We start from the raw sequence: 15709 nt of genomic DNA, 5'->3' as shown, positions 1-15709 counted from the left end.
GAAGAGCAGCTCAGAGACAGCCCTTTAGTACTGTGTGACGTTAACAGTGGCGACAGAAAGACTGCTGAGTTTCCTCATGTTAATTTTCAGTTGGTTTAATAGACAAAATGAAGCCAAGTTGTTCAATAAACAAATTTCAAATTGTACTTGTTTTTGTTGTTGGCCAATCTACATTCCTGTTCTTACATTAGATTTTTTTTCATACTTCAGTACTCTAATACTTTAATGCAAGTACTCGAATATGGAATTTACTTAAAATGCCCATCCGAACATTAAAGCACATTTTCAAGTTATATATTGTCACGTGCACAATTACAGAGAAGCAGCTTATGAATCTAAGGCTCCCTCCAATAGTGCTCATAAACAATGAATAAAATAAAAATAAAAAACATCCAAGTAAAAACCTAAATCTTACATATAAAATAGTGCAGAGGTTAAAATATAGGAATACATGTAACATATTGTAAAACATTTATATTTGTGGTAGACAGGTGTACAGTAATTGCAAAATCAATAAAATGTGAGGTGAATGTTCCCCTCTGCAGGTGCGTTATGATGATGAGGTGAAGCGTGTGGTGGCAGAGCCTGTCGAGCTGGCACAGGAGTTCAGGAAGTTTGACCTGAACACACCCTGGGAGGTGTTCCCTGCCTACCGAGACCCCAAAGAGGCTTCACCCAAACTGGAGGCTGGTGACGCGGCTCCTGAGAAGAAATAAAGTCGCTGTGTTTTGTCACCATGTTAGTGTTTGTTAGTGTCATTTTGGGACTCCCAGCACATTGAACAAACCCACCTGAAATATTTATGTAAATAAAGATACGAATAAAACAACCTTCAAAAGAAGTTCCTTGGAGAGGTTGTTTTTGCAAGACTGTTACATTTCTCATCAAAGTAGACTTTATGGCCAGTGTGGAATCTGCGTTCTCCCCCTTGGTCCTACATCTAGTTTTGGAGTGCCCTCAACTAAGTAGTGACCCTTCAGACTGGAGACAGAAGGGGCAGGGTTTGAAATCTTAGGGTTTTTCAGACCTAGGGTCCTATCTTTGTTAAAAAGTTGCATAATTGCCTAGAGTTGGTTCATGTTCTCACAGCAGCATTTACAAGAGGACCAGCTCAAATGCCTTGCACGAGAAAGCTGCTCTTGATTGGTCAGAATTCCCATGCGAAAAAAAAAAATCCAGGAAGTTAACAAAAGATTGAAGAGGAGTACAATTGCAAGATAAATGTGACACTTCCTAATGTCACAATGGAGGGACAACTACACAAGTCGATTTTAGCACTGGTCATCGTGTACTATATTGCTTGCGTTGTTCATTTTTGATAAACTATACTGTTTGAAATCAAGGTGCGACTCCAATTTGAAAACAATGTTTTGATGCATTGGATGCACAGATTGCGCTTATTAAGGCAGTACAGGAGGAGGCGCACATTAATAGTCTTTTGGGACTGTAACATGCTCATGCTTGTTTAACCCAGACAATGCATGATGTGACTGCAGTTGGTTCAGATAGAGGTCAAAACAAGTTCTCACCACAAACGAACACTAGAGTTCGGCTGACCACCTCTTCAAGAAGGTCACGGTCTGGTTGTTTTTGTTTGCACCCGAGTGCGATTGGTGTGTTCACACCTGTCCAAACGAACCACGCTTACGGGGGCAAATGAACTAGAGTTTGATTGAACTTAACCAAACAGGGCAGTTGTGAACGCATCCCCAATCTAGGAAATGGGACGCAACTTGTAATGCCATCAGTAGCATTATTTAGCTAAAAGTCACTGACAAATGGTTGAAATAGCAGTTAGCTAAAAGTAATTCGGCTGAGGACCCTATTGTTTTTGGTGTGTTTATTTGTCTTTTTCTTTCTTTCTTTCTTTCTTTCTTTCTTTCTTTCTCCTCCTCTTTGAGGCCTAATTTGCCCCCCTAAACATGCTCAAAAACTCACCAAAATTGGCACGCATGTCAGAACTGGCGAAAAATTTGATAAAATGAAAAAATGAATCCCTAAAGTGCCAAAATGGGCTCTCTAGGGCCACCTAGACACACTAAAATGGCTGCTGCGGCCTGTAGGAATGTTGTAGAAAGATCAAACCAAAACTTGTTTGTCATGTCTTGTTTGTCTCATGTCTTGTTTGTCTCATCAAGACCTACAAATCACACGCTGACACCCCTGACCTAAATCCAACAGGAAGTGAGCTATTTGCCCTTTTAAAGTAAGATTTTGCCTCAAAAATGTTCTTCTATCAAAAAATTTCTCCTCCTACACCGTTTATCGTATCAGCTTCAAACTCACACACATGAAAGCTCAACCCCTGCTGAACAAGCCCTCGGAATAACTTTAACTTTTTATATGCGCTCAAATGTGACATGACACAAAACCTTCTGACGATCTTCGAAAGAAAAGATGAGGGGCAACACATCTTTAACTTGCGACCAAGATCGCATTTTTTGACTCCACAAACATAAAAACTATATGTCTGCGTTTGGGACGAGTCTATCTCTCTGACGATTGGACCCACGGTTTGGGAATTAAAGGGAGGAGTTCGAGACAGTTTAATCCCATGTTAAAGTCCCTTTGCTGATCTGCTCTCTCATGAGCTCTCTGTGTGCTGCTCAGGTACATGGACCTCATTAATCGCCATGACAACGCCTTCACTCTGTGCGTGCGTGCGTCTCAATCTTTAAAGGAGAGATTGCAACTGCAGAATCTTAATTTTAAACAGCATCTACACATTATATATCAGTGTTTAATCTATCACATACTACTACAGCCTTTATTACTGATAATACTGTTGCTACTTTTGTCATTATTACATACATAATGTTAAATACATATTGTAACGTACTGTAATATTATACACACATAGGCCCTCATTTATCAAACGAACGTACGCCAGAATAGTGGGTGTACGCTCATTTCCATGCCAACTTTGGCATTTATCAATTTGGACGTGAGTGTAGGGTACAATCAAATCTCACATCAGGTCTCATCTCGTGTACGCAAGTTTGAGTCTGGATTTGCGGTGCAGCACAGCAAGATCTGGCTGAGTCTGAAAATAATTATTAAACAAACCTCAAACTTGTCATCTAAGCATAAGCAGCCACATATTCAGTACATATTAAAAAAGGATTCCCAAAACGTATAAAACAAAATGAAATAAAATAGCCGTGAATGATTACGCATTCATCAATCGCAAAAATTACCACTCATTTATATTCCATAACAGTAAACTGCGTTAAATAAATCTAAACAAAGTAGGCTATTAAATGACAACATTTTGGTATGGTTCTTATTCTATGTGACAAAGGTTATCCCCTCACGGAATACCTTATAACCCCACTGGCAAACCCTGCCACAGAGCAGGAGCACAGGTTTAACAGTGCGCACACACGCACAAGGGTCACGGTGGAGTGCTGCTTCGGGTTACTGAAGGGCAGGCGGCTCTGTCTTGGACCAGCGGGGGGAACGCTGCTGTATACCCCAGAAAAGGTGTGCGACATCATTTTGGCCTGTGCAGTTTTGCACAATATTGCTTTAGACAATGGAGTGCTGTTTGATGTGCCGGCGCAGCCAGATGAACCAATGCCCAGGGAACCGTGGCCAGCACAGCCTCCACTGGGGGCTATATGGAGGAAACAGGACCTCATTCATCGCTTCTAAAATGTAAAGTATACCTGAACGTTGTGTAAGTGCTCTATAGTAGGCCTATTGAATCAGTAATGTAATGCAAGTATAGCCTATTAGGGTATAGGGATATTCAATACAGACAATGGACAACCTTTAGTCATTTAAACATTTTATTCAGTTTTTTTTTTTTAGATTCTAGTTAATTTTTTTTAGCGTGTTATTAATTGTCCCGAGCGTGCTAACTGAAGCCAATAAACGGCATATTTCTGTCTGCCTTTCCAGGACCTCTGCCGTGATGATTGGCCCAGCAGGCAGAGGGCACGCGCTCACCTGCCTGGCTCGGTGGGACCGCTCTGGGGAGAGGACCTGGACGCCATGCCGCTGGTGCCTGGCTCTGAAACAGCATTTAAACAAAACAATAAAAATGTGTACCTGTGTAACGTGTAAGCCTATTTGTTTGGACAATAGTGTACTGTCAGGTTAAATTAACTAATGCAAGAAAAAGGAGGGCTGTTAGTTACCGTTCTGCTCCGGCGCAAGTGCGCCTGTGCCTCCACCACCACCACTTATGCCAGAGATAGATTCTGACCTGATTAGTGAGGAGATTCTTTCCTCGGTCCCCGTCTGGGTCAGGCTGGGGTCTGGTTGGCCTCCTCCAGTCTGCGTGTTGGCTTTTTGTTGGCAGCTTTAACCCCTGGGGCACCTTAAAAATGATTATACTCTTTTTAACCTAGGGGCCCAAAATGGTCCCTCTCATAAAAGTGTAATAAAAAAAAAAATATATATATATATATATATATATATTTCACTTTCACCGCATCAGATCTTTTCAATAACTTCAGACCTAACCATAGATATTAAGTTTTTAATCATTTTTTTATTATTTTATATGTTTTTATGCCCTTTTTGTCATAAGAACCCCGATTTTGTGAAAAACACAAAATATGCATTATTTTCCAAAATGAGGTGCAAAGTGGATTATTTGGGATGAGGTTATTACAGTCTTGATTAGGTCAATAATTGATAACAACATTGATTTTGATGCATTTTTATTTTTGGAGCTATGAGAGTTTATTTGACAAAATTACAATTATTAAAAAAAAGGTCCCTCTCATAAAAGTGTAATAAAAATGCAATATATAGATTTTTTTTTCACTTTCACTGCATCAGATCTTTTCAACAACTTCAGACCTAACCATAGATATTAAGTTTTTAATTATTATTTTTTTTTAATATAATTTTTTACGTTTTTATGCCCTTTTTGTCATAAGAACCCCTGATTTTTTCAATGTGAAAAACATCAAATATGCAATATTTTACAAAAATGAGGTGCAAAGTGGATTATTTGGGATGAGGTTATTAAAGTCTAGTTAGTGTCTAATTAGGTCAATAATTGACAACAACATTGATTTTGATGCATTATTATTTTTGGAGCTATGAGAGTTTATTCTACAAAATTACAGTTACTAACCTAAGGACCCAAAGCAGTCCCTCTCATAAAAGTGTAACAAAATTGCAATATATAAATATTTTTTTTTTCACTTTCACTGCATCAAATCTTTTCAACAACTTTGGAACTCACCATAGATATTAAGTTTTGTATTTTTTTTAAAAATATTTTTTCATGTTTCATGTTTTTATATCAAAAATATAAAGGGGTTTTTTGGGGAGTTTTTCCTTATCCGCTGTGAGGGTCCTAAGGACAGAGGGATGTCGTATGCTGTAAAGCCCTGTGAGGCAAATTGTGATTTGTGATATTGGGCTTTATAAATAAAATTCATTGATTGATTGATTGATATGGTTATAATGGGAGTCAATGGAATTTTAAAAATAATAGTAAAAAACAAAACAAAACCTGGCCCACCTTCATACAAATAACCTTTTAAGTTACAATGTGTAATTTACGCGGTTGTTTATTAGCAATTATCAACTATTGCTTTCATAAATATATATTTACTAAAGTGTAATACAATTCACATACAAATGGAAGCTTTTTCATAGGCTTAGAATGATTTCTCTATATATACACAGGCAGGGATATGCTGGAGGCTGCCTTCTTGCGTCGCCATATTTGAATACAGTGGCCGAAAGAAATACACGCGCTTCGCCTTTTGCGTTTATCTAGAACTTGCCGTCACTGGAGACAGAGAAGGTGAAGGTCAATCCGGGGCGCGTTGTACTTTTATGATTCTGTCGCACTTTAAATGGAGGACCACACACCTTTTGCCCCGTAAGAGGGAAACCACGCCACCAAATAAAAGAAAAAGATCAGATAAGCGAGGACGGGACAAAACGCGAGTGAATATCGGCGTTGCTTATTCCAGGTGGAAAAAACTCCTGTGGAAGAACACTCTGGAGACGCATATATTATAATCATACCAACCTATATTTGCCGCACTGTGCCGTGACTATCACATAAAACATGTTATTTTAGCATTACTGTGCTAATGTTTGCTCGTGTTACCAAAACAATTAGAGATAAAACACTCCTAACATATATCTCACAGATAACCTATATCTCACTGGTAAGCTATAACATATTGTAGCGTCTGCCAGGACATGTGGAAAGGATGACACAGTTATTCGGCAAACCACCGTTTATTACTGAACAGTACAGGTACCGTAACTACACCAAAACAACCAACAAACAAGAACTTAGCTGTAACTCCAACTGTGCACTCCTGCTCTCTCCTCCAGCTCTCTCATACACACACCAACACACGCACTCACACAGCTCTCATCCCCATCACACTTGCACCCCACCCCCCTACCTAAAAGCCTACTCATTCAATCCCAAACATGCTATTAACTCACAGAACATTGACATTATAACATAACATTTACTGCAGAGTCGCTACAATATCGTAACATGGTTTAGATTCCTAAATAAATATTCACCTCATCGCTAGATAGGCCTACTCCTGAAAAACCTGAAAAACTCGTGGATGATGCCATCTCTGTCTACGCAAGGCTTTCTGTCCTACGAGGCCACCGTCACTTACCTGACGGGAGGGGTGAGCGAGTGAGCGCGAGTGAGCCCTGCAATCTGGAATTTGACCGCTGATGTCACTGTTAGTCACCATTTTTACACACTGAGGCTTTAAACTGACAGATATATTGAGAATTAAAAAAAAATTAAGAAAAAAGGACCATTTTAGTCCTAAGGTGCCCTAAGGGTTGAGTCTGACCACTTTTTCTTCACCTAAACGTAAAGAATTGTGACTTGATCAACTACCAGGCATCGGCTATTAAGCTATGGATGAATAAAAGATTGTTTTTTTATTATCATCATCAGATTATAGGCTACTTATTGAGAATTTTATTCAAACCTCAGCCAGAGTCCATTTGTCAACGGCGACGCTGTTGACTGCCTCTGTGATCTTCTTCCAGACAGCGTTTTTATGAGCTCCTTTAATGCCAGTTTTTAAACTTCCAAAAAGCACATATTTATTTACCTCCACCTCAGACGTGAGGGTGTCAATTTCCAGCTCGGAAAAGTTTCTCTTCTTTGCAATATTTCTTCTCTCCATGTCGTGACCTCAAAAGGCGAGGCCTCCAAACCATGAATATTTAAGGGCGTGACATGCTAATGACGATTTCAGCCGCCGCATTTATCAAGGCCTGATCATTCGTACGCTGGGACTGGTCAGATACGAACATTTCATAAATCACGTGTGTCCTATCGTAAGACGAATCCTGTGCTCAGATCTGCACCCGTTTCTACGCTCGTTTGATAAACGTGCTCTTGTGTGGGACCAGTCACAAGACTGCACAAGATCAAATTAATCAATGAGATTTAAAAATTCACTAGCCGGGGGCTTGGAGGGACCACACACGTGTATATTCATGTCACCAAGAATTAAAGCATGGTCATACTTAAGCATTATTTCAGCCAGGAAGTCCGAGAAATCCGAGATGAAGTGCTTGTTGTATTTTGGGGGTCGGTATATCACCGCGCACAGTACAGGGCGAGAGCGACCAAGCTCCAACATGATCAGCTCAAAGCTGGAGAATGAGACCGGTGACACTTGTTTACAGTCAAAGTCTTGTTTGAAAACGGTCGCAATTCCCCCTCCCCGGCCAGTCATTCGCGGAGCGCTTAAATATGAACAGCTGGGCGGCAAGAGTTCAAGGAACTTGACTCACCGGCACTCTGCCAAGTCTCCATAATACACAAGAAATCCAGTTCACGTGTGATGAAAAAGTAATTCAGGATGAACGTCTTGTTTGCTAGCGATCTAGCATTCACCAGGTCGACCCTGGCGGGAGGCGGAGCAGCAAGGTGATCATCAGTCCTGGGGGCTCAGGCGAGGGGTCGAAGGCTGCGTTGGTTCACCCCTCCTCTGCGCAGATGGGGAGAACAGAGGCAGGCATGGAACTCCGTGCCGATGACAGGCACCAGCCAGGTGCCGGTAGGCTCGAGAGAGCAACGGGAGACAGAGTAGCGATGGGTCGGTCCATATCCAGCCAGAGTAGATGCTGAAGAAAGCACCAGAGCGGCTTTCCAGCCTCACCAGTCACCCACTGCGTTTACCGTGGGACCGGGTTTTGTGACGCCTCCGTCTGGAGAGAAGAGCTGCGTCGAGGTGGGCAGGCACTCCCGCAAGAAGCGGTGAAGGAAGCGTTCTTTGTCCCGGATCAAACCTGATTTTTCACTTTGCAAGCCAAATATCCAGGAGCACTTGGCGAACATAAGCCAGTAGAGAGTTGACATTTTCAGTGACAAATGACAAAACCAGCACAAACACGAACAAAACTGACAGCGGGAGATGGACGACCACACACTGGCGCCATCACTTCCGCTGGATACTTGCTATCTTCATGCAAGTAAATATGGGGTGCCATTTGTAAAGTGTCTCACAATGAAATTAACAGCAACATTTTGCCACATTAAGCTTCAAACAACGTTTAAAAACAAGTGGTGTGAATTTTTAAAGTCACTTTTTACCACATTTACAGCAATATTTGAAATATGTTAAATATAATGTCACAGTTAAATCTAAATATTAAATGTTAAATCTAAATATTAAATGTTAAATCTAAATCTAAATGTTAAATCTTCTTCGTCTTTCAGCTGCTCCCTTCAGGGGCCGCCATAGGGGATCATCTGCTTCCCTCGATGGTCTTTGACCAACGGTCCTCCAATTTCCACCGGTACCCTGCTGGTCAACAGCAGGGGAGGCGGTGGTTGTTAACCCAGGCCTTGACCGATCCAGTATGGCAGACATGTTTGTTTTCCGCATCATTGATGTGGCACAAGTTTTATGCAGGATACTCTTCCTGACGCAACCCTCACCATTTATCCAGGCTTCGGACCGGCATAGGGAGTACACAGAAAGTACCCCACCAATGGCTTTAATCTAAATCTAAATGTTAAATGTTAAGTCTAAATCTATATGTATGTTAAATCTAAATGTTAAATCTAAATCTAAGTCTATGGGCTCTAGTTTCGCAGACCAGGCAAGGCAGGGGCACAGCGCACCTGAGCTTCACCAACTGGGTGTGGCCAGGTGGATTTTGCAAGTTTGGCACACCGTGCGCGCTGGCACAGCTACTCATCTTTCCCACCTCTGTCCCTCCTACCTACGCAAGTCGGAAAGAGGGAGGAGAGAAGGCGTGGAGTGGGTTTTACACAGCCCATTCACATCACATCAATCAAATGAGCCCCTCTCCTCGCCCTTAAATGCACCGCGCGAAGGCGTAATGAGAGTTTACTCAATTTGCCATGACAGAAGAGAGCGGCAGCGTCAGACAGCCAAACTTCTCCCAGGAGGAAACTGATGTTTTGGTCAGGGAGGTCCAAGTTTGCAGTGTCCGAATATACAGAACTGCGAGCAGACCTCCACGGGCTGATGATGCAAAGGTAGCCTGGGAGGAGGTCACCACAATTGTAACTCAATGTTGCGTTTCTCTCGTGCGCGCGCTCTCTCTTTCTCTCTCGCAATTTCACTCTGTTTCTTTTCTTTTGACTTTTCTAAGATGACAGATGCTGAATATATACTCCCTATCTGATGCTGTGGCTGTTTGTGGTTGGCTGAGAGGGATGTGAACTCATTAGTTTGCAGCTGTGTTAATCAAGTTGGGTTTCCATTATGCGTGCCAAATGGTGCCAATTCCCTCTGATCTGACATCAGATGTGACGGGACAGTCGATATAGAGTAGGGATGGGTCACGATTTTCGAATTTTCGAATAGTCGTTTTATTTTGAAAAATCGATTTTTTAATGCAACTATTACTATTCGCCGTCTTATTTCCCCCCTTTATTTGACATGCAATTCAGCTCCTAACCGCACGAGGGCAGTATAGGATTGCTACAGCGGCGTGAGATGGGCTACCAGCTAGTTTGATGCTCTTCTACAAACAGAAGAAACATGCAGAGACTACTACAGTCATCAAAAAGTTCTGTGTGGAACAACTTCGACAAAATAAACGAAAATGAGGTGCAGTGCAAACTCTGTGAGGCAAAGCTTGCGTATCACAAGTCTACAACAAGTATCCACAGTCATTTGAGAGCGAGGCACGCAGGAGGCGGCGAGGGACCGTACGGCCGGGCTCAGCGGCGCAACACGTCTGCAGCGCGAGTCCCGTAGCAGCTCGCCCCCCTGTTAATCGACTCCACTGGCAACGGGAGCAGCGACAACCCCCGTCTGTCGTGCGACAACTCTCTATTTTACGCGGCTCTTCTATTTTTGTCGCGCTACGCTCCCATACGTGACCCTCCAGCAGATAAAAACTACATGAAATAGTGTGCTAAACGAGCACAATATGTTTTTAAATGAATAAACCATTATCAGAGGTGATATGTGATGGGGTTTTTTTCATGCATTTACCCATGTTTATCCGTGACATTGTGTAAATGTCCGTGACGGACATTTGAAAGCGAGTAGATGACAGTACAGTAAACTTGTAGATAACTCAAATATATGTAATAACTTAGGTGGAAAATCCTTTAACATTTCATGCAGCCTACATGCAGCCTCTCGGCTCAGCAAATGGTAAACAACCCCGCTGGCTTCTCTATGCAGTCAGTGGAGCCCAAATGAATACGCCGCGACGCTACGCTGACGTGATGCTTTGCAGCCGGTGGAGCCCGGCCGCAATGATGAATGGATCTCTGTGTGCGTGGCTCCAAGAGGGGGGCGGGGGTTAAATGTTAAATCTAAATTTGCTTGGTGAAACTAAATATTTAGCTAATATGCAAATGCACACTGCCCGGGTGGTCAGCCTGTGTTTATAGTGTTGGGATTCACAGGACCACAGGTGATTTATCATTTGGAAAATCATCACTGGACATTTAAAGGCTTTTTCCTCTGCATGCTTTTTGTCTTCAAACAAAGAGAGCTAGGTGACACCCATCTCCACAGGAGGTCTCACCTCACACCTCAGTGAGACACAAGTCTCACAACTTGATTGGACAGGACTTTTACAGTGACATGTGACTCTGTGATGTCACACGCCTGCAAAGATCTGCTCCCTTCCAACAGACAACTCTCTCTTGCTCCAACTCTCTTGCTCTACAGCTGGTAGCAGCTCACACCTCTTTCCGGCTGGGCCTGGAACAGCCCAGAGGCCCAGACCCTGGCTCCATAGCCCCAAACCACTAAAGGGAGGGCAATTGATCATAGACTCTCTTGCAAACATAAGGTTTGCAACTAGCGTTCCAGCAATGAAGAGAACCAAGTGAGTTAGCACCCAGCGTCTAACTCTGCTAAACCCTGAGCGACCAGCTTCCTCGTAGTTTCACCTTTGGAACAAAGAACACAACAAAGACTGCAGCTGGAATCACCTAGCCTGAGTGTCAGACTGAAGCTCCCAGAACCTTCAGTCTGACATGGCTTCCATTGAAGGCGATTTACAAGGGGGAGGGAATTAGATTTTTTCCCTAACCAATCAGTAGAGATCAACGACTCACCCAGAATCTGACGTCATTAGTATCCATGCCTCGGGGGTGCCGAAAACAAGCGAGCATTGCCCGTTTAAAATGTCTCCGTCGTTGTGCACGCCCAGCTGCATCGCCATTAAATCCAGTTTAGCAGCTTCCTTAATTTGGTCCTCCATTAACGCGAGTAGTGGCGAAATACCTCGATAGCATCGTTAATGTGGTCTGTAGGATCTGTAGCGGTCGCCATTGTTGCTATCCTCACCAGTTACCCATCGGCATACAGCTTGACATCAGCGTGGCGCTGATTGGCTAATCGCTAGACCCCCGGCGTTCATTGGTCCGTTCATCATTTGGACGAGATAATTCGCAAATTCATTGAAGTATGCCAGACCAGTAATGCAAGCCAGGCTAGGAATCACCTTCTCACCCTTCTTCTGCCGGCTAACAAAGCAGTACGCCACCAAGTGACTCTTTCTCCCATCCATTCAAGGATCGGTAACGTAACAACTGGGCATAGCTTATCACAGCTTTACAGGCTAAGCGAGACTGTTTAACTTGTTGTATGTGATTTAATGCTGTCATTGAGTTATTGTTGTGATAGTTTGCGGTCAGGTCATTGATTAGTTGGCTTCGCCAAAGCTAAGTGTTTAGTTTGTTAATACTGTTCACAGACAGATTCTTGCACACAACTAAACAATCTCTGCACCAGGGCAGGAATTTCACAAGGGCCACGAGGGCCATGACCCTCGTGCCCTCCTCATTTGACCCTGTGTCCTTGAAAAGAATGTCTGCCCTAAGGCCACAGTGGCCTTGATGCCCCGCCCGCACTGCCCCAGGTGATTTTGTGGCTTTCTCCTCTGCCTCTTTCCTGTCAACACGGCTTTGACACCTGCGTCTATTGAGAAAAAAAATGCGATGACATTCTGGACTCTTATTGAGCAACATCAAATGAGATGATGCGTACATCACCAGTGGGGGGTTTGATTCGAGCCTGGCATGAAGCGCTTGGACGGGCTGTAACGACAGTTTGACACCAGTCTATCACCGGCCAAACAGGAGACTTCATCAAACGCCCGGGTAGGGATCGGTACTGAGATCCGGTATTAAACAACCCAAGGCAAGTTTAATCAACACCGTAATAACAGTAAGCTTCGCCATTATTAGCGTTACTTTTTAAAGTTTTGGTTTCATGTACCATCATTGTGCAGCGGTGGGGCCATGGTGCAGATAAAGGGAATTTAACTTCAAGATTACTCTAGTTAACGACAGCTACACTTGTTACTGTGAGTAAGTGCAATAAAACCTCTGCCAGCCAAGCCAATACTTTATCAATACATGCGATCAGCATGTAGAAAGCCATATTTCAATCTGCTCTGTCCACAGTCTCTCATTCACAGCTATTATGATTTACGATCGCGGTTGACACAAGCACATCGCACTCACGAGGCTCACAGCAAAGTGTTAAGACAAACTAAATGAAAGCTGTCTGTATGTAGGCTAACACTTTATCTGAAGATGTATCTGAGGCAGCCGACCTGCAGACAGTGAGTGGCCTCAGTAGAGGAGGGACAGAGAGCAGGATGAATGACTGATACTGATGTTTGTCTTCATGCTGAGATAACATGACTTTCTGCACTCAGTATTGTGATGTCAGGAGGAATATTTATATTCCAGTGAGATATTATTGGGTTTTGGACTGTATAAAACTATATCCTGTGTAACTGACCTATAAGGAAAGCATCAGGAAGTGACGTGTGTGCATGTGTGTGTGTGTGTGTGGAGGAGAGGAGAGAGGAAGATGCTGGTAGAGAGATAGTGTGTGTTGTTAGATACTGTTAATGTCACTTATTATGCTTCTGTGCATTGATAGCTCTTTTTAAGTCTGTTTCTGCATCATGTTGAGGAGGGCCATGTCTGTATATATATAAATATATATATATGTATGCAAAAAAAAAAAGTGGATCGGTTGCTCGCTGCTAAAAATGTGGCCCATCGACATGATCTGGTTTTGAAATGCGGCCCAGTTGAAATAGTAGCCTAACTGAATAGCCCTGCTGTAGTTTGTTTGTTTGTTGGCTATCTAACAACACATCAAAAATAGGGTAATTGTAAGCCAGTCTTGTTCAGTGAATCAGTTTATCATGTAAACTCAAAAAATATTTAGGCCTAATATTTAAGATTGTTTGCTTATAAATACATGAACCTGGTTGTTCTATATTTAAAACACATTGGGTTTATTAGTGATATTAAATAAATCACATTATTACTTATTATACTCATTATTATTACTTGAGCTTGTTTTATTATTCATTTCACAGATAGTTATACATCCTTAATCCTTAAATTCATTATGAACGTGGACTTAAAATCATTGTTTTATTTTATGGCCTTGCTGCCCTGGCTTTTGGCCTTTGTGCCCTCAAAAAATTGACAACGCGAAAGGCCAAGTGGCCTTGCCCCTAAAATGATGAAATTCCAGGCCTGTTCTGCACTAATCCAGACCGTTTGCAACACACGTCACATTGACACAGACTCATTAACAAATTAACAGGCATCTCAAAGTTCCCGCTTCTTTTCCTTTGTCTTTGTCCTGACCACACGGTCAGACAAACACCTCCCCCGACCTGAAGCCAGCCTTGATTCAGCCATTTTGGTAGTTCTCTGTTGTCAGCCATTTTGTTTTGTAGTCCAAATGCCTCCTTGATCACCACACCCGCCTTTGTCTTTCTCTTTTCTCTCTCTCACACACACACACACACATATATACACACCAAGCTTGTATATAGTTAGTTAGAATTTGTGTGTTTGGTTTTGCTTTGCTAGTTTGTGAATAAATATAATTCTTTGGAATCATACCTGCTGTCTGTTTAATGTTGCACAAGAGTGAATGAACAGTCAACCTCTGCTGCGTCAAGAACTCCGAAATTCTTCAGGCATTATCGTTAATTTTGGTTGTTGTAATTAATGTAATTATTAATCAAACTCCAAATTAATAGTTTAGCCTATTTTATGAGACTGATATCTTTAATTGGCTATCATTTTCCCTTTACGGGAATGGTGCCCCATGAGGTGATTTAATGTTAATTAAGTCACATTATTTAACATGATCATTAATTATTGATAATAATTATTAATTATTTCCGATAGCCAATTAAATCCCTACATATTTGGTGTCCCTTGGTGAGACCTAATGTGTTGACCCCAACATATTTGGTGCCACTGTGTGAAGCCCGTATTTATGTTCCCAACAATAGCATCAAATAACGAATTAAAACCAAACTAATCGGAGAAACTGAACACTTGAACATACATCAGCATGATAAGAGCTACCTAAAATGACAGAAACCATGTTTGGGGAAATTCTATTTGACGTGTACTTTGAGTTTTTAGTTTCCCATCTGCTAACATGGATGGCGTGAAATTTATGGGTACACTCCACTGTCGGTCATTTTCTCCATGCTCTCCTTGCTTACCAACATGTCCGGCGATTTCGCTGAAAACATGTGAAGGGCCGCTTCGGCCGCAATTCAGAATTTCAGCAGTGCATCATTAGTGACAGTATCCACCATAGAGCCACCACAGCACTCGGTAAGTTTGTTTTCTAACTTGCGTAGCATAATAAGACATTTAACATTTAGATTTACATTTAGATTTAACATTTAGATTTACATTTAACATTTAATATTTAGATTAAACTGCGATTATATTTTACATATTTCAAATATTGCTGTAAATGTGGTAAAAAGTGACTTTAAAAAATTCACACCACTTTTTTAAGCATTTGAAGCTAAATGTGGCAAAATGTTGCTGTTAATTTCATTGTGAGCCACTTTACAAATGGCACCCCGTAAGTAAAGGGACAAACTCATAGCTTGGTCCCAACAGTCAGGTGATGATACTGAAGCAACCCACATCAGCAATAATTGTACTGTTTGGGGCAACTAACAAAAACAAGTATGCAGAATACAAGTAAGAGTTGCCATTGCTGCTAGCTTTTCAAGTTGACCTACCCTGTAGAAACTTGTAAGATTTTGGTTCAGCATTTGAATACCACGTATTCAATGCAGTCTGGTCAAGCTGTCAAACTTTGCAGTTGATTCTGTTGTTCCTATTTTCCTTTGAAATTCATCACAGCGTGCCACCGGCCCTGTGACAGAGAGTTTACGTGAGAACTGGCTGTTACTGCCAAGCATTTCAGCCTAAAGC

At 42.0% G+C, this 15709-nt stretch overlaps 1 protein-coding gene across 1 annotated transcript in view; it reads left to right on the top strand.

Moving 5' to 3' along the window:
• The window catches only part of ndufs3 (NADH:ubiquinone oxidoreductase core subunit S3), a 39871-nt gene extending 39030 nt beyond the window's left edge, over positions 1–841 (top strand). The window contains exon 7 of the mRNA XM_033642605.2: positions 546–841. Coding sequence (XP_033498496.1) covers positions 546–716 — 171 coding nt within the window. The 3' untranslated portion in view covers positions 717–841. The remainder of the gene's footprint in view (positions 1–545) is intronic.
• The last annotated feature ends 14868 nt before the right edge of the window (positions 842–15709 follow it).

Source organism: Epinephelus lanceolatus, chromosome 2 (assembly GCF_041903045.1).
Source record: "Epinephelus lanceolatus isolate andai-2023 chromosome 2, ASM4190304v1, whole genome shotgun sequence".
NCBI lineage: Eukaryota > Metazoa > Chordata > Actinopteri > Perciformes > Serranidae > Epinephelus > Epinephelus lanceolatus.
Note: the sequence above shows the minus strand (reverse complement) of the source record. Positions and strands in the feature narration are given on the sequence as shown.